This window comes from Lagopus muta, chromosome 2, assembly GCF_023343835.1.
Source record: "Lagopus muta isolate bLagMut1 chromosome 2, bLagMut1 primary, whole genome shotgun sequence".
Classification (NCBI taxonomy): domain Eukaryota; kingdom Metazoa; phylum Chordata; class Aves; order Galliformes; family Phasianidae; genus Lagopus; species Lagopus muta.
Window position 1 is genome coordinate 22,339,067 of NC_064434.1, and position 19,400 is coordinate 22,358,466.

Below are 19,400 nucleotides of genomic sequence, written 5' to 3' on the forward strand. Positions count from 1 at the left end.
AAACAAGTGGGTTACAGTCTTGTCAGCAGAGTATTTACTGAATTTTGCATTCTTAGATCACAACACAAAGCTAAAATTAATCCAGCCTTGATTTTTTGGGGACTTCAGACTGCTGTTCATGAGTACATTCACCAAAAATCCCAGTCTCCTCGCTGTATGCTTGGCAATCTTCAGAACATAAATCAACCTCACCACATCAATGATTCCAACGAGTGCAAACTCATTATCTAACAGTTGGATTAAGCAAGATGATTGTTTAATTCTTAAAATATTTCCATCTCTAGAGTCACTACAATGGAACTGTCTCTCTTTGTGCCTAGGTTACTTCTGTCCAGTGTGTGCATGTAGTAAATTGTACATCAAACCACTGGGTTTTTTTCAGTGAAGTAGCCTGTGCAGATACCTCTTCTGATCCATCCATGATGTGTGTCCATTGACCAAAATGGAATAGATTAATGATGAGGGATTAAAATCAGGCCGTTATTTTCTCTGAAGCTACTCTATTGTTGCAGATTGTCTTTGTAACTTGGTTTTTAATCTTGCAGTGAGGGCCCAAAGTATCCCAGTTTAAGATTTTTGTAGTTCTTTTAGTCTGACATATTCAGATATCTGAAGAAATTATTCACTTCATCAGATTTGGTAATGAAAGCTTAAATGGCTTTAATGTCTGAACAGACAAAACAGATTTACTCCTGTACTTAAATTTTTGTTGAAATTGTTCAGACGGGCACAAAGTATTTTTGTTAAATTTAAGGGCAAGGAGCTGCATGAAAGGTTCGTGCTAATTGACTTTGAGATTTCTGGTTGCAGACAAAGGTGTGGGAAGGAGAATCTTTGTTACTCTGCCTTCCCCCTTTGTCTGTCCCTGGAAAGCCTAAATCTCTGGCTTTACCAGATAACCCTATGAAACTGCAAAATGCTGTGAAATCCATCCTTTGTTGAAGAAATGAATACGATGTGGATTTTTTTTTTGTTTTGTTTAAAACATGTTAGCTATTACAGATGCATGTAGAAAACAGAAAATATCAGTTAGTTGTAAAGTATGTCAGCATTAGGGTGAAATCAGTCTGAAGCTGTTGATCAGCCTTAATCTTGCCAACAGTATTTCTAGGGTTCTTTGGCATTGAGGGAAACGTAATTCTCAGATATATAATTTCATTTTAATTTTTTCTTGTTATAGTTTACATTGTGTGTGTTGTTTTTTGTGTGGTGTTTGTTTTTGTTTTGTGTTTTTTTAACCTTCCTCATAGTAGTTCTGATTTGGTTAATGCTGGTACATTTTTCACATCTCATTAGCACCAAAGCAGAGGTCTTGCTTTTTAGTCAGGAAATTACAACTGTAACTCAATTTGCAGACAGAGAAAACTGGAAAAATGTCGTTATCAAGAACTGATGATAACTGGAGTAAGGCAAACCAGAAAGTAAATTATAACTTTGAATATTCAATGTTTAAAACTGCCAAATAGAAATAATTCACTATAATTACCAATTATTCTCAGCTGTGAGCCACTATTATATGAATAGAATAAATTAACATAATTTATAGATTGTTTCTAAAAACAGCTTTAAAGTTTTGTATCCTCTCCTTCAAACTTCCCTAGTAAAACAAAAAAAGAATAAGTGAAATTAACCCAATCCTTGGTAATTCACATGCTGCATCTGGCTCTTTTTTGGCTCCTGTACTTGTCAGAGGGAAGAATGTGACTCCTAGAATACAGCTGTTAAGATCAACAGAATGCATAGGAGTTCTGAATCTATTTCAGAACCATCTGATGGAGCTACAATAGCCAAAAAGTAAAAGGCTAGGAAGACTACAAAATGCTTGTCATAATGCTCTCATACTCTCCCTTGCATTATATTTGCATATGAATGCACTTCTTCCCTTTCCCTCACATTCCAAAAGAAGTCCTTTGTCCCTAGCATACTGGCCAAACTACGCGTCTTGTTGAGTTCTGAAGTTGAAAGTCTTTTTTTTTTCACCCATCACGGTATACATTTGATCTTATTAGAGTATTTCAAAGCCCATTTCTTTCAGAACTTGTCAAAGGTGTAAGAGAGCATTCAGTCTAAGGAATACACGATTCAGAAGTTGTATTTATTCCTTGATGTCCATCCTTGGAAGAAACCAGAGGTCTATGTTCTTGACCCAAACATCTCATGACAGTTTTTGAAAAGCAGGTTGTACAAAACAAGGCTTTTCTCTTATTTTCCTTCAGCTCCAAGAAGCACCTGCTTAAAGTTAGAAAAAGAAAGGAATACATTTTGAGGTTGGATGCCTCTTTTGTGATGTGGGGCGGTTCAGATACAGGATGTATCACGCTGTGTTTCAAGAATTGAAAAAAATAACAAACACTGCTTTCTTTGAGGTATTGAAATGCATGTTATGTATTTCATAGGATGTGGAGAAATCTTGTTGACAGATTCTAAAAAGAAATATTTAATGCAACTGTAGTCTTAAGAAACATATAAAGGAAAGCTGAGGCATGTAAATGTTCTATAGGAGTCTTAATACAGCCTTCATTACAGATCTAAAACACAATCCAGAAATAAATGTGCTCTCATTTAGAAAACAGATGTGCAACTCCTCTTGATTGAGAGAAAAAATGATAAATTTTAAAAGGTCTTATTCATTTAATACCATTTTTTCAGAGTTGTATTAATAATAATCCTGCTTCAAATGTGCATTAGAATACATAGCAGTGCTCACCAGATGTCTTTTTGCTAATCAGAAAAGAAAATGCTAACTCAAAACATATTTTGCAATAAAAGAAAAATGTAAAATAAAAACAGGCGCAAGTAGCATTGAAGAAAAATTGCATAGCAAGAGAGCGAAGAAAGCAATTAACTTGAAAAATGTATTACTGAAAATTAAAACAATTTTGCTAAGTTTTCTGTTTGGTAACTGCATACAAGTGTATTAAAGAGAACCGCTTGTCTAATTGAAGCAATAAAACAAAATGTAGAAAATGACCCCCCCTTACTTGCAAAAATATGCAGTTTTGAATGAAGATGAAAAAGTAGTTTGGAAGAAATTAAACTTATCCCAATTTCTACCTCCTGTATGCATGTTTCTGCATTCTTGAATCTTTGAATGGCGCTGACGACACTGACGAAACATCACCCAGAACATTCAGTATACCATCTTGTTTGTTGTGTGATGTAGCATAAAGGCTGCAGTTAAAAAGCAGAGTTTTCAGGGTCATGTCAGGCTGCAGGTTTTCCAAGTTGTGTGGGTACAGTATTTTCACTTCCCTGAAGATAGGTACTAAGGAACTTCTAATGAACATTTGTTCTCTGAAGCTGAAGAAACAGCTGTAGGATCTCAAATTGCTCTGGCCTTGGTTTATATAGTAAGTCTGTTAACACAGCTTTGGCAAAATCAGTAGTCTGATTAATAATGTTTTCACTGTGTTTATTTTTTAAACATGTGAGAAATTTTTCTGCACGTTCTGAACAGGCACATTAGGATCTTGCTGTAGAGCTAATACTACACAAGGACCCCAAGAAACTAGTGCAATTATTTTGCGTGGATTTAATTCCAGACATCAAGTCAAAGGAGAACATTATGGTCATGCTGAAGCATACGTGTTCAGTATTGATTGGGTTTCAACCCAGAAAGAGTGGAAAGAGAATATGTTGCTTCAAAGCCATGCTCTGTGCCTTTATAGGATCCCTTAGAATTATAGATTCCAGGATCCCTTGAAGTTGTGTAGATCTAACAAAATGTGTTTTGACACTATGAGGTACATCCTCACTACTGTATAGCATAGCTCCACTTGTAGTGCTCCATCCCTGGAGGCGTTCAAGGCCAGACTGAGTGGAGTCCTGGACAGCCTGGTGTAGTATTAAATGGGGAGGTTGGTGACCTTACCTGTGGCACGGGGTTGGAGATTCATGATCCTTCAGGTCCCTTCCAACCCTGGCCATTCTGTGATTCTGTGATTTCAAGCTTTTCAGGCTAGCAGTATGTTAATAATCAGCATTCCAAAAATACTGAGTAAAATTTATCCCAAATAAGTATTTCAATTTAAAATTTTCATCCTTTCATCATTTGAAGTTTTATTCTGTTCTATAATTGGTTATTTTTGCCTTTTCATAATCAATGTATCAAATGAACATTTCAGTTTGGAAGTACTGTAGAGCTTACTGTTGAGCCTTTACATTTATTTCTTTACATTTACATAATACTGTCTGAGCAGTTTTTTTATCATGAGTTTGAAAAAATATTGAATAGGCTGCATAATTTGTTTCTCAATAATTTATAGTTTCTCAATATTATATGGGATTTATGTTATTTATCCACTTCACCTACAGGATGATATTAGCATCTATACATTGTATTTATCATCTTTTTAAGTCATCTTGACCATGTAATGTTTCTGAATTATGTTTTTTGGAACGAAGCAATAGTGCAGAAGTAGAAGAATAACAGGAAGTTTTCCACCCAGAGAGTGGTGATGCACTGGAATAGGTTGCCCAAGGAGGCTGTGGATGCCCCATCCTTGGAGGCATTCAAAGCCAGGCTCTGGTCCGCCTCGTCTGGTGGTTGGTGACCCTGCACATAGCAGGGGGGTTGAAACTGATCTTTACGGTCCTTTTCAACCCAGGCCATTCTATGATTCTATGATATTAGTCTTCAAATGTAATTCCAAAGAATCCATCTGTAAAGACAAATTGCTTGAACACTTAAGTGGACAACAACTCTGTACTGATAAGAGAGGACGGATGGTGTTGCATCATAATATCTTCCTCCTTCTGTTCTATGATTCATTGCTGAATCTTTCTCAAGTCATTTTTGAACTGTGCTATCAAATGTAATCTCAGTACATTACAGGAAGCCAGATTTTAGTATATTGGAGTGAGGTTAGAAATGGAAATGAATATTTGTTATGGAGTGGTACCTAGACAAGAAACTTGAAAATCATGTCTTGATTTTTAAGATTAGGAAGAGTTGTTTTGAGATTATTGTAGAAGTCAATTGATCTACTTTTTCTACAAAACTAAAATTCAAACATATACATTCTTGTACATATTTATGTAGTTACAGGTAATTCTTAGGCTTTTCTTACAGGATTATGTCATGTTGATCATTTTATGTTTGTCTGATCGTTGTGCTAAGTTATATGTTTCTCTGATATTGGTGAATTAATATTCTGTCCTACTTTTGTGCATGGTGGAGGCCTTTTAATTACTGATGATGGAAGGATACCTCTTCTTCTGTTTTCTATACTACTAACTCATGAAACAATAATTTAAAATCTGTGTGAGACACTCTTTGCACATAAGCTAGGGAATTCTGCTGGGACTATGCTTTCTAAGGTGCCTCAGTTTTGCTATTGTATGCTTTTTTGTAATCTTTGCATGTACCTTGTTAATTATTACTCAGTCAACTTTTATTTGTTAGGCATGATTTAAGAGTGAAATAATGTATATTCTTTAAAATAAGCAAACTCTTGTTTCTTCAGCATCTCAGACAGATTTTGTCTTTCTTTCGTAAGAAATGGAAATCATTTTAAATTACAGGGTTTCTTTGTTGTAGTTAAGCTGCCTTTTCATCTCAATCTGATCAAGAAATGAAGAAAGCAGAAAATACTAATTTTTTTTTTTTTTTTTGTGCTGTGCTGTGCTAGCTGTATTACTCTTGAAATCTGTCACTTTGTTTTAACTGATGAAAAACTCCATTTTTGCTTTCTCCTACTGGATGCTCTGATACCAGACATTATGAAGGGGTTTCTTTCCTTCCACATCCTTAATGTTTAATATTTCTAGTATATATGTCAGTTAGTACTGCCTCTTCCCAGAATGATACTGTAATTATCAAGTAGTTCAATCCTTTTAATAGTACAGTTAATCAATTAAGTTTTTTCAAAGTAGAAATGTTTTCAGGCTTTTGATGTTTTCTTGTTTGCTTCATTTTTTTAGCCAACAAGGACACTAGTCATGACAAGCATGTCTTCTGAGTAAGTATTAAAAAGTATTAAGTATTAAAAAGTATTTTTACTTTCTCATTAAGTTTAACTTAAGTTTTTATAATCTTTTCATCTCTATACAAAAAGGAATTTGTCTTTGGGCCATACAGTGAAGTACTTCATTCTGTCATGCTGGCTAGAAGTACCTGTGCATATCATTACTAACTACACTTTGTAAGAATGTGTGCGTATCTGTGCTGTTATGGTGCAGACTGGAATAATGTTTCCATTGGCCTGTAGGTGAACTCAGCAGGGCTTCAGAGCAATAAAACCAAAGTCAATCAAATTTTGATTTTTTTTCTCAAAGAACTGTAAGAGTTTTTTGTAGTAAATAGTCTAAGGATGGAGTTCTGAACCTGGCTTTTTCCCCATATGTTATAACTGCTTCTATTAAAAAGACAAAAGAACAAGAAGTCTTAATGATCTGAAACACCAATTTAAAATATTGTCATTCATATCTTCTTTTTTGCTGCTGAAGAAATACCAGTTCTAGGCTTTTCAGCCATTTTGTTTCAAAACATTAGGAGCAACTGCAGCTGTGTGTTTGTGGAAGAGTTAATATTTTTCTGGCAGGCTCTTATCATTCTCTTAAAATTTTTACATCATATAGACTTCCAAGAAAAACAAAATTATGTATTTTATACTGTATTTTCCTACAGTTTTTTGAATTATTTTTCAAAACTTAAGGTCTTATTTCTACTACCCACAAATCTCTTTCAGTGCTGAAGTAATTAAGTCATGACAGTTACATAGTAAGCAATCTGAAACAGTACTTAGTGGCTGTCCTCTTAGAAATACTTTGTAAATGGTAGCAATTCACCAGTATACTACTATAAATGTCAGAAATGTAAAACAGTAATAGTATTTTTCTTGTATTTAATATGAGTTGTTTCTATTAATGCCAAGACTACAAATGCATTTTGCTAATCATGTCATAGAGGATCATTGTGAGGGAGGGAAAGATAATAGCTACAGTCCTGATAGGGATAGTGGAAAACAGGCTGTGATGTACCTTAAATGAGACCGCAGATCTTGACAGCTAGGGAAAAAATGTTGTTCTGTTGAAAGAGGTCGTTAATAAGTTACTTCTTTTATGTTGATACATGCTGACTTTTCCTAGAAACAGTGTACTATTTCATAAAATAAAAATGTCTGTTGATTAAAAATTTGCTTTTCTTCAGAACTTTTTCATCAATATTTTGCTTCTGACTGTCCGCAGTTAAAGGGATTAATCATGCTATAGTGAAGGTGAAGGTAAAGGAACTGCTTCTGAAAGAACTAAAAAGCATAAAATAGTCCTCAATAGGACTTGAACTGGCTCCAATCCAGTTCTAATATCCAGTAGCTACAATTGCAGAAGTAGTTCATTAGAAATTTTAAGATGCATGAGTTCAGTGGTTTCATGGTATCGGGTTTTGAGAATATTTTCAGTGCTGCTCATTGATACGCAGCCAGTAGCTACCTATTTTTCTGAGTCACAAATTTAGTGAAATTTTGCTGTAATTTTTTCAGCTGACTGAAATACAAGCTGCTGAGTTTTCAGTGCAGTTGATTAAGATACCTTACATTTGAATAATGTAGAAGAGGATTCTCTCCTCTCACCTAAGAAATTTCATATGGACAAGAAAGAACTATAGCTTCAGATATTATATGGAGTTGCCTCTGCTGAGCGTTTAGCTTAGGCAGAGTTCGCCTCTGTGAGTAGCAGTGTTGCAAAAACTTCACTTGTAGGCACTGTCTAGTTAAAAGTCTTGTAATAGTGAATATTAAACATATAGTCAAGACCAAAATTCACACTTATCAGTGGCAGAAGTTAGGCAGTTAAGTCAGTGGTTCAGTTTTTAACTGTGTCCACGTATGCTATCACCATTTGACTTCTGTGAAGTTAATTTTTGACACTCTTTGTTTTTACTGTTCCTTTACTTACTTAAATTATTCATTTATTTACTTATTTTGAAGAGATTGCTACACTGAAGATGTTTTATTAGAAAAATAAAACCACTGAAGAGGTTTTATTAGAGTTCCTCTAAGTAGCTAGGATATTTGGGGATCTATAACTGAGCTCCTTTTGATAGAGTAAAATGTAGTGAGAATCAAGTAACCGCAGAGGCTTCAGAAGATGTTCTGACTGTTCTCATTATACCTGTTTTTAACCTCAGTGTTTTACTTGTGACTTTGTTCAAGGTTGAGCTAAATTGTTTTATTTTATGTAGTAAGTTATAGACAATTTCAGTAAGTCAAAGGGGGGAAAAGAGAGGGCACTGGCACTGGGCTTTCTGGTATTATTTATAACAACAATCTTTAGTTAAATTGTTCTGATTAAATTGTTCCTATGCAACGGCTTTTTTCTGGGGATACCAAGAGCTCATTGTTTTCATGATGAGGTATTATGTGCCTCAGTGTAACCTACATGTTTGAGAACTCAACCTAGCATTCCAGTTTTAGGTGGCCATTCTCTATATGGCAGTCCATGTGGAGGTAAATTTATTTAAAGATAAGTGATTTTTACAATTGAAACACTGACTCAGACATAAAGATATTAAGCAAGACTTCTCTCTAAAGTTAACTTACAATTTTATTTGAATAATGAAAATATGGTACTTCCAAATGACATCCTTTGAAGAGTGCTGCATCCAACTGTTTACATTTCTTAGGAATACTTTTTTTTTTTTTTTTTCTTTAAAGTACAACAGAAACAATCAAGAATGAGCCTCTGTTGTACTAGGCATTATACACAAACAGTATGTTAGATAATTTCTGACTCAAAAAAGCTTCTATTTAAACAAGCAAGATAGATATGGGGTATAAAAGAGCTTTGATATGCAAGTAGATATGATTGTGTGCTGGCAGAAAAGGGTCTGTTTGGACTCTGTGGAAGGGCTAACAAATTTTTGTCTAGCAAATGGGTCAAGTCTGAGCGAGGGAAGGATAAGAAGGGATTAGTGAAAAAAGACAAGGTACAAATGTAAGAAAGTCTGAGATAATTTGTGTGTGAATGTTTGCTTCCACAATCCTACCTATCCACTCAACATTGTATCTTTTTGTTTTTGTGCTCTTTTTAGGAAACAAAGTGTAGTAATTCAGGTGGTGAATAAACTGGGAGACTTCATGTTCTCAGACGATGTATGTGAAACAACAAGTCATGTAGTTACAGGGAGTCCTCGTCGTACCTTGAATGTTATGCTGGGAATTGCTCGTGGGTGTTGGATTGTTTCTTATGAATGGGTAAGAAATACATTTGAATTTTACTGCAAAATAAATTATGCTTATTTTGTATAGCTGGAATGTCAACCATATTTTTGTCCATGCTGTGCACAATGTTGCAATGTTCAGATACTCAGGCTTGGAGTTAGCTGAATTTGGGAAAATTTGTTTTTTTTTTAAGCTCTGTGTTACTATGGATGTTGTCTTTCAGTATTTAATCTGACCAAAATATTCCTGTATTGTACCTCAGTGTTTATTTTAGAAATGCTTGAAATCTCTCCATCCAATGGTACATGCATTATTTTTGGACTGATTAAAGGCTAAACAAAGCATTTTGACTCAATGTTAGCCAAGTCACATTATTCGGTTGGAAATTTTTATATGCTGATTTAATATGATTCTGTTTTGTTCTTAAATGTGTATTGTGTTCAACATTGGTAAACATGACGAGGAATTTTTAGGTATTTTCCTGCGTGATGAAAACCATTTAATAATAAGGAAAGCTTGTGTATGAGTAATTTGGAGGCTGTATAGTTTACAAAAATGATTCCCAGATATCCACATCAAAGAATCACCGCATAACCTCAAATTTTTTTCTGGGCTGCCATGTCTTTACATGTTACTGGTAACTGTTTCTGTAAATAGAAGGTAACTGTGAATTTCCGTGCTGCTTTGGCTGAGATACAGTTACATACACTTTTTTCATAGCAGCCCATATGTTGCCATGTTTTAGGCTGATGATCAAAATAATGTTGATTACACATCACTGTTTTAGCTGTTCCTTAACAGTACTTGCACAGCATCAAGACCTTCTCTTTTTCTGTCATTACCACCAACAAGTAGATTGGGAGAGGACACAGCCAGGATAGCTGATCCAACCTGATCAAAGGGATAGTCTTATATTATAGTCATATTATGTCATACTCAGCTATAAAATAAAGAGGAAGCTTTCCTAAAGCATCCATTGCTTGAAGACTGACTGGGTGTCAATTATCTGGTGGGAATGATTACATCATATTTGCATATTTTTTGTTTATATTTTATTTTATTTTTAATTATTTGCATATTTGCATATGGGGGTTGTACTTGGGGGTTTTTTGTCTTTTTTTTTTTTCTTTTCTTTTCTTTTTCTTGCTTTTGCCCTTCTATCTCTCTCTCCCATCCTGTTTTTGGGTTGGAGAGAGTTGAACAGCATCTAGATGGGAGCTTTGATCCAGGATCAAACCACCTCAGAGATCAACTGCAAGATAATTAATTTGACATCACAGATGACAGACTTTCACTTTTCCTCATATTTTCAGAGCTTCAAAATATAACTGTTGGAAATAGATATTCATCTACAGTAAGGGATTGTAGAATAACTAATTTCTTTGTTCCTTTTTTTTCAATGAATACTTTAAAATCATAATATGTATGTAGTTATTTAAAGAAGCTGTTGTGATATCCTTTGTAGTTTTCAGAAGTTCTTGGTGATTGACTTCCCTTAGAATAAAGGATATTGCATGTTTGTTCACTCTAGTTAGCTAGTAATGTGCCTTTATGTCTGAAAAAGACCAGTAGCATCTTTGTCTGCTTCATCGTATCTGTGCAAAGGGGTTCAGTTAGACAATCTGGTTAAATAAATGTCATATGACATATGAGCACTTTTATTTCTGACTATGTTGCCTTCCAGGGAGCTTACTACTTGAAGGGAGCTTACAAGCAGAAGGAGGACTGACTTTTTACATGGTTTGATGGGTATAGGACAAGGGAGACTAGCTTAATGGTTTTAAACTAGAAGGAAGTAGGTATAGGTTAGATGTTAGGAGGAAATTTTTTACTCACAGGTTGCCTAGAAGGGTTGTAGCTGCCCCATTTCTGGAGGCATTCCAAGCCAGATTGGATAGGATCCTGGTAGCAGCCTTTCAATATCTAAAGGGGAACTACAGGAAAGAAGGGGACAAACTCTTTAGCAGGGCCTGTGGTGACAGAACAAGGGGAAATGGCTTCAAGGTAAGGGAGGGTAGACTCAGGTTGGATATAATGAAAAAATCTTTTACAATGAGGGTGCTGAGGTACTGGAACAGATTGCCTAGAGTTGTGGTTGATGCTCCTTCCCTAGAGACATTCAACGCAAGGCTTGATAACGCCCTGTGCAACCTGACCTAGCTGTGGTGTCCCTGTTCATTGCAGAGGAGTTGACCCTCAGAGGTCCCTTCCAACTCTAAGAAATCTATGATTCTATAATTCTAAGTCAGAAGCAAACTTTCAGTGACTTAAAATGGAGAATTATTGCTTTTGTGTTCCTGAAAACTGAATGTTACTGTTAGTGCTGACCTAATTATTTACTGCAGAGTCTGTTCATGAATCTGTATCTGTATCTGATTTACTTTTTTATCTAGGAAAGTAGATATGATGCCTTTGTACTCAATTCCAGAGCCACGAAAGACGAGCATTAATCCCTCTTCTGTTGAGATAAACAAAATTGATCTCTAAACAAAATTCTGTAAATACTACAAGGATTGATGGAGGTTATTACTGCAAAATTGGCCTGGAAAATGAAATGGGATTTCTTAATCATAATTAATCTTTTGGGGTTGTTTACTCTATTTTTGTTTTCTGTCAGTTACTCATAGTATAAACATCATTTCAGTACTATACAGACATGATGTACACATTATAGAGCTTGGTACATCTGTTGCAACTTGAGATTACTTATGAAGAAATTGTTTTCATGCAGCACGTCTCAAAGAATTGTGTTAAAATTTCCAGTTCTCTTAGTTCAGTTCAAGTTGATCATGAAACGAAATGGCTTAGATTAACCAGTCTATTTGCAATAAGTATATACAGCTCTAAGTATAAAGCTAACAGATTTCAATATTCTCATTGTAAATTATGAGTATTAGTTGTGAAAAAGTATACATAAGTGCAACTTAAATTTTATATCTTATAATGTTACAGTCTTAACTGAATGTTTTAAAATAAATGTACTTTTCTTGGCTAAATAGAATAATGCATTATTATATTTCAAATTACTTTATAAATCCTTGACTTGCTGATCTACTCAACTCATTTTTAGGTTTGGGATGCTATAATGGCGATAGAAATTATTTTCACCTTTTGCAGCTGTTGCATTTTCAAATATTTGGTTGTGAGTTTTCTGAAAGTAAACATAATATCATTTTGATTTTTGTAATAGTGAAGTTTAACAGTGAGAATAAATGAAGATGCACACTTTATTCCACGGTTGTCTGCAAAATTGAACACCTCTACTCCCCACACAAGTAAAACACTTTTCCATATCACACAAAGACTAGCTTTTGTAGCAGTTTTTTAAGAGGTTGCGGGTTCCCCTGTGTAGTGGAAATGCTAAGTCATGTCCTGAACCAGTGTTGATTCCCACCTGGTGGGAAGGCAGGGCCAACCCAGGGGAGTTCAGGTGTATATAACACACCTGACTGACCGGAAGGGGTGAAACTAGGATCCACACCTTCCCAGACCTCACTTTAGAGTTGGCTTTGGAGGTATAGGTATCTTCCTGGGGATCCTTGCAAACTTGAGGCCTTCTGAAAGTAAGCAGATTCTTTCCTTTGTTCTTTCCTATGTTCATACAGCTGTTGCATTTGAGCAAGTCCTCTCTTGCTGCAGTGTAGGACCTTGCTGTTCTTCTGTCATTGCTGCTTTTCCATCATGAGATGTCCTGAAAGTTGTCAAGCATAAACTACTTTAGACTGCAAACTACACAATTTGTTTCTGAAAGCATTAAGATCACTTTCTAAATTCAGTTTGCAACTTGCCTCTAGTAGTACCACAATTTGGGTAAAATAGCTCTTTACAAGAAAGTCACAAGCCTAATTATATGTTGGGAAACAAAATTTGCATTACTACCTAACAATCAGTCTGCTTAGCTTAAAGTCTCATTTTGTGAGCTGTAATACTGTAAAGTATAACATGTATCATGCCAACTTTTGTCCAAGTGGAACATCTCATAGCACATATTTTTTTTAAATAAAATGTTATATTTTCATTGGAAATGAATAATATGTGGATTTGCATGGCATTTTATTCCAACAGAATTAATTTAAGAAAAAAGGGGGAGGGGGAGAGGGGAAGTTACAGTTATTTGTGAATCAGGCATGGGAGAAATTCCACCTATTGATGAAATCAGATTTGTTCTAAGATGAATAATGGCAACAATTTGATGATGCGTGGCTGTGCTAACAGTAAGAAATAGACTTAATCTGTTTGAAATGACTGGAGAATTATTATGCAAGTGGGAAATGATCCCAAGCACATGGATTTACCTTCTCATGAAAATCCATGTACCCTATTTTTTCGGTATTTATATATTTCTTGTTAACATAATGCTACTTGTCGCTGTAGGAGCAGTAGGTATTAAGCAGTTACATTTTTAAAGTTGAATGTATAGATTGTCATTGGTGGATTGTAATTTTTTTTGACCTGTAATTAAGGCTTGCCAAATGGTAACTACAGAAACGGTATTGGGAAATAAGAGTATCTGTAAAAGGGTAAGGTTGTTGAATAGTGTGATTGGGAACAATTTCTCAAAGAATTTACAGGTCTTTTACACATATGGGAAGCTCTGTGGCATCAATTCTCTCTGAAAAAGCCACTGAGGAAAATAAACTTTTCCACCAGCGTGCCCTCTAGAATTTAGGTTATCCAGAAATCAGTAGGAAAACACCATTGATATGACATCAAGGCAAAACCATGGTAGGAACCTCTATCTTTTCCTGTAAGGATAGTCCTCTTAACAATGGAAGGGTAGTCACTGAATACTCCTTGCAAGATTTTTGAAATTGTAATCTGCAACCCAAAATTATATATATATTTTTAAAAATCACTGAAAAAAAAATCAACGTAAAAAAAAAGCTTTTACAAAAAAAAAAAAAAAAAAAAGTTTATTTCAGTGATTGAAAACAACCATTTTAAGCAGCTGGTAAAAGATACCTAGAATGAGATCACAGTTCAACTACTATATTCACTTGCTCATCATCTCAGTAGAGAAACTTTCTATACAAGCAAGAAGGAGTCCCAAGGTAGATAAAAAAATGTCCCTGCATAGATTAAGTATTCATTAAGTATTAAGTATTTTTTAAGTTATCCATCTTGTGATGGCCCTGATTAAGAACAGAAGTCTGAAACTTGTCCAAAGAGTTAGGATCACAAATCTTTAAGGGTCACATTCACATTCACCCAGTATTTCAGAGCTCAGTCAAATGCAAACGATTGTGTATTTTCCAGTCAGTCAGTACTCTGTGATGGTAGGAACCTTTTTATTTGCAGTCTATAATGTACAGCTGGCGAAGGAAGTTAGCAAAGAGAAAGTCAGCTTCTCTTCTTTTCAGGCTGAAAAGAATGTTGCGTAATCCTGGTCAGTAGTAGGAGTTGATATTGGACATCTTCAGTTATGATCTAGATGATGGATGGAGGGAAGCCTCAGCAAACTTGCAGATAATACAAAGCAAGGAAGAGTGTTTCATATACTCTAAGAGTGTGCCCATTCAGAACAACCATGACAGGCTGGAGAAATGAAGCAACAGGGAGGCCCCATGATGTTCAATAATCAATTGAATCAAGAGAACATAACTCATATCGTATGGGAAATGTTGACATTCTCCCCTTTTGACTTCCTGTTTCAAACCTTTATTCTAATGTGATATATAATAATGCAAAAAGTTGACTCTTCTAATAAATATCCTTACAAGGTATTGAAGTGTAATGTGGCTATACATAGAAATATGACAGGTATTTTCATCATTTGATTTATTCATACTTTGAGATTGCTTGATTTTACAGAGAATCATTTTATTTTAATAAAAAAAATGTCAAGCTATGTATTGTAACTGCATTATTAGTTTTAATTTCTTTAATAAACTCAAATGGTTTGCTTTTTTAGAAATTATAGATTTTCTACTTATTATTTGATTTATTTTAGGTTCTGAGTTCTTTGGAATTTGGGCACTGGATCTCGGAGGAACCATATGAACTTTCTTCCAACTTCCCAGCTGCTCCTGTAAGTTTAATTGCCCTTTAAGCTTGTTAACATTCTTTTGTTTCTCTGAGAAATGATTTGCCCTGTACACAGGTTTTGTGAGTGAGAATGGCATATAGAAAAAAAACCCAAACTGTTAAAAAAATGCCGTAAGGAGTTATTTTCTACATTGTCTTGTACTTTTTGAAGTGTGTACAACCACTAACTTCTAGAGAATTCTGCAAAACCTTTGGTATGCATAGAAAATACAAAGGATTGATTCACTAATTAAAAATTGAATCAATTTGCTTCTTTCTTAAGTACAAATGCACTTTAATTTGTGGCTTATTTGATTACTATCTTCACTTGAATGAGATACTGGAGAGAAATGTTATTGCCTTATGAGATGTCTCAGGTCATGGTGTCAATGTTTTCAGTCCGGAAATGACTTTGAGGATGTAAAATTACTGTAGGCTTCTAAAACTTTTTTTCCTGTCTTTAATTCTCACAATACTGTGTTACAAACTAACGCAAAAGTGTTTTTGTTGAAGTGTGGTGTATCTGTGCAGATCTAAGTGTATCTGCACATGTTGTAGTGGATTAGACACTAATTTAATTTTGGATATAAAATATTCTAGCAGGTTAGTAGTTGATTGCTGTAAGTTTGTTAAAAAGTGTTCACATTTTCTATTACACTGTTGCAGCTAGATAAATATTTTCTTATCTGCTACTTGTTTCTCAAAGTTTTCTAACAGGCTTTGAAGAAAGAACATTTAATTGAGGTTGAATTTTATTACTACCATAGTTGTATTGACTGCTAAGGAGTTATTTTAAATGTTCTTTCTAAATCTGTATATTTTTGTAAACTTATGTGTTCAAGGTGAAGTCTTTATTTCATGATTTTAAGCTCTAAGTTCTCAAAGTGTAGGGAATCTGTAATAGTTTTCCTGAAATAAGCCCAAAGAAATTAATCATCAATTACAATTTTGTGTATTTTCCTGAAGAATTCAGTTTTTATATAGCAAATACATGAATGGCAGTGTTTAATGTGAAGAATATATTAGCATGTTCTTTTCCTTTTTTTCTGCATTTGTACAAAAAAAAAACCCAACACTATTTCAGGCGAAGCTTCTTTGAGTTTTCTGTTTCTTCTCAGACCGCCTTGTCTCCTAAGTATGTTATCAGTAACAACTTGCACGGCATTCTTTGGAAGTGATTCCAGCTGGTGTCAGTTTCTAGATTCTGTTTACAGTTTTTATTCCCAATGCAGAACTTCAGAAGGGTGGAGAGATGGTGAGGAGATAAAATTGAAGGAGGTATGCATTGCTTTTTTGCAGGGTGCTTCTGTTGAGGAACAAAGTTGGTGTTGAAAGTCATACTTCCATCACCTTCCCAATCATTCCTTTCTTGAGTCATTCTGGAGTCCAACTGTAATAGATACCTTATATTTAAAGATAAGATCATAATATGAGCTTGGATGGAGTTTACACGTCCTTTCTTATTATTTCTTCTTAAGAAGCAATATGGAAAATGAAAGGGTATTCTACTTCTATGTACTGTTTATTTGATTACAAGCAGGAAGTAAAGAAGGGGTTATATTACTGTTGTATTCTGATTGTTTGCACCGAATCCAAAGAAATTGTTGCAGTCATCTTCCTATAGTATTCTTTCTAAAATATCCTTTTCTTTCTTTACTTTGATATTTCTAAGCAATGCAATCTCATTTAGATAACGTGACGATATCACTGTAAAACTTACTTACTCTAAAATTTTACATTCATGTTAATGAATAACTGCTCTAGTCTAATGGTTGGCAACTTTGCCCATGGCAGGCAGGTTAAAACTAGATGACCTTGATCTTTTCAATCCTGGCCATTCTATAATTATATTTTAAAAATTAATTAAATGTCTTGTTAAACAATTGATCTGCTAAAGATCTATCTCAGCATCTTTGATGAACTGTCGTCAGAAGGAACCTTTTGCTTCATGTTTTTCCCCAGCAAATTGAAACTAACTATGCAGTGTATAGTTTTGTACCTTTGTTTTCTTACTAAAACAATGACATTTAATAATCAGAAGTTGGCATCTTTTTTCTTGGCCAGGTTAAGCATGCGTACTGTGCCAGACTCCACTACATTTTGTTAGAAGATTTTTTTTAGATTATTGGGCTGAGTGTGTATGTTTATTGTCACAAATATTGGGAGTATTTTCTTTAGTCGTCTGATGAAATGCAGTGAGGGAGGAAGCATGTTCTTTCCATCCCAATTTTATGGAATCATAAAATATCCTAGATTAGGTAGTTCAATGCCCTGTTCTAAGCAGATCTAATTAGATGAAGATACTCATGGACTTTTCTGGTCCACCCTCATGGTATTAAACAAATAAATAGAAGTCCTGCTAAGTAGAATTTCCCAAATTCCAATTTATGTTCACTGTTCCACTACAGTACTCCTCCAAGAAGGGATCTGGCTCTGTCTTCTCTGTATCAGATAGCTGTAGACAGCAGTAAGGTCTCCCCTTCCCCTTCTCTGGTCCAGGTAGAAAAATGCCGTCTCTTTTTGTATGTCATATGCTGTAGCTCCCCTACTAGATTGGTCTTTACTTCCATGAATTTCTAAGAAATTAATTTTGTGAAGTGTTTTTTAGACTGACATCTGTATATCCTTAAAAGTTTCCAGGAGAAATAATAAATTACTTGAACCGTGATCTTAGATGCATTGAGATTATTGTGCACAACTCTTCAGATGACGATTGTTCATTTACATTTATTAAATTTATTTAGAATCAGTTCATGAGGTAATATTGGGAGTATTTTTTATCTCTGATACTCCTTAGTAGTGGAGATATACATTTTTGGTGAAGAAGAAAGGTGGTGTTGCAAGTGGTAGAGTACTCTGATAGCAGTTTTAATGACTTCCAGTATGAAATGTAATCAATAAAATAAAAAAAGCAAATGTTACCCAGTAGATGAATTTATTCACATTGTGTCATACACAGAGGGCCTACTTCTTCATGGAGAATTTTGAGGAGGGGGAAAAAAAAACCAACCAACATTATGTTCTTAGGTAACCTTCAGATTTTTTTCCTGTTTTTTTCAAATGTACTAATTTGTTTCTTAAGACACAAGCATAAATCGAATTGCATCAAAGAACATCCACATAGTTTTTAGATTGTTTTTACAAAATGTTTAGATGGACCATAGTACCATGTGATAACTGATTGTGATAGGTAATCAGGCATCTGGTGTTACTGTTATTGTCTCCCTTTATAAAATACTAGTCAGTTATTTTATGGATACTTGACAAGAAAATATAAAAGTGCAACCATCAGAACAATGTAAAGAAACTCATACTATATTATAACTTGCAGGGATTTTTCTAAATTAAAGATAGTGATCAATAAAACTGGAAAAAAATAGTGATTTTGTACATGGCATTTTCCAAGAATAAATGCAAAGTCCTCTGTTAAATAAAGTAATACAAACTATTGGAAAAAATCCCTGAACAAGTGTAAGAAGTTAAGAGGCTATGGGGGAGAGAATGTATTAAGTACTATATTAAGCTAATTACAGAACGATATATTTTTATGTACATAAACAGCAAACATACTCAGAGAGATAAATAGTTCTAGATCTAGGTAAGTTTTATATTAGAGTAATGTTTGAAGTTCAGTGACGAGGCAAAATGTGTATTTCTAAAACTATTTTAGATATTTTTCACAGTTCCAGTTATTCACTAACACATACATAATATAAATGATCAGTAAAACACAGTCCTTCAGTTGTCTGACAGTTTCTTGGATATTCTTTTTATTCAGTCATTTGGCCAAATCACTGTTATATCGGGTTGGTGCCTTAGGCTTTGTGTCTAGTTGAATAATATGCGCTTTAACTGATCAAGACTATTGCAATTCAAGGATTGGAATGAGCTGATCTCTTCAGAATGCTAGTGCATGTTTTCTGGGCTTGAAAATGAGAGTTGCAGATGTGTTTATATGCTTGGCAAGTAAAGTCTTTGAAGACTATACAATACAAAATTCACATAAGAATGCAAAAGCATTTAGAAATCTGCTGGTCGAATCATCATAGTCGTGGCTTTGAGAGAGTATCCCGAGCCTTTCCAGTAGTACCACTTAATACCATTGAACTTGTTGTTGTTCTGTCGTAACGGATAATACATTCCATTGAGGTTAGAAGGACCACATGCATCAAACCACCACCCTGCAAGACCAGAACACAAAGATAAATACCAGCA

The 19,400-nt window shown here is 34.6% G+C and overlaps 2 protein-coding genes across 10 annotated transcripts in view; one reads left to right on the forward strand and one right to left on the reverse strand.

Annotated features, from left to right (window-relative positions):
* Positions 1-19,400, forward strand: part of MCPH1 (microcephalin 1) — a 122,785-nt gene that overhangs the window by 26,880 nt on the left and 76,505 nt on the right. For 5 of the 6 annotated variants that reach the window (XM_048936968.1, XM_048936967.1, XM_048936971.1 and 2 more), the window contains exons 10-12: positions 5,923-5,960; positions 9,032-9,194; positions 15,112-15,189. In XM_048936968.1, the coding sequence (XP_048792925.1) occupies positions 5,923-5,960; positions 9,032-9,194; positions 15,112-15,189 (279 nt within the window). Of the gene's footprint in view, positions 1-5,922; positions 5,961-9,031; positions 9,195-15,111; positions 15,190-16,484; positions 18,225-19,400 lie in introns of those variants that run through there. The other variant, XM_048936972.1, reaches the window with a different exon arrangement.
* Positions 18,100-19,400, reverse strand: part of ANGPT2 (angiopoietin 2) — a 43,436-nt gene continuing 42,135 nt past the window's right edge. Inside the window, exon 9 of one of the 4 annotated variants that reach the window (XM_048936976.1) lies at positions 18,100-19,366. In XM_048936976.1, the coding sequence (XP_048792933.1) occupies positions 19,206-19,366 (161 nt within the window). In that variant the 3' untranslated portion in view covers positions 18,100-19,205. The remainder of the gene's footprint in view (positions 19,367-19,400) is intronic. The other 3 variants (XM_048936978.1, XM_048936975.1, XM_048936977.1) reach the window with 3 other exon arrangements.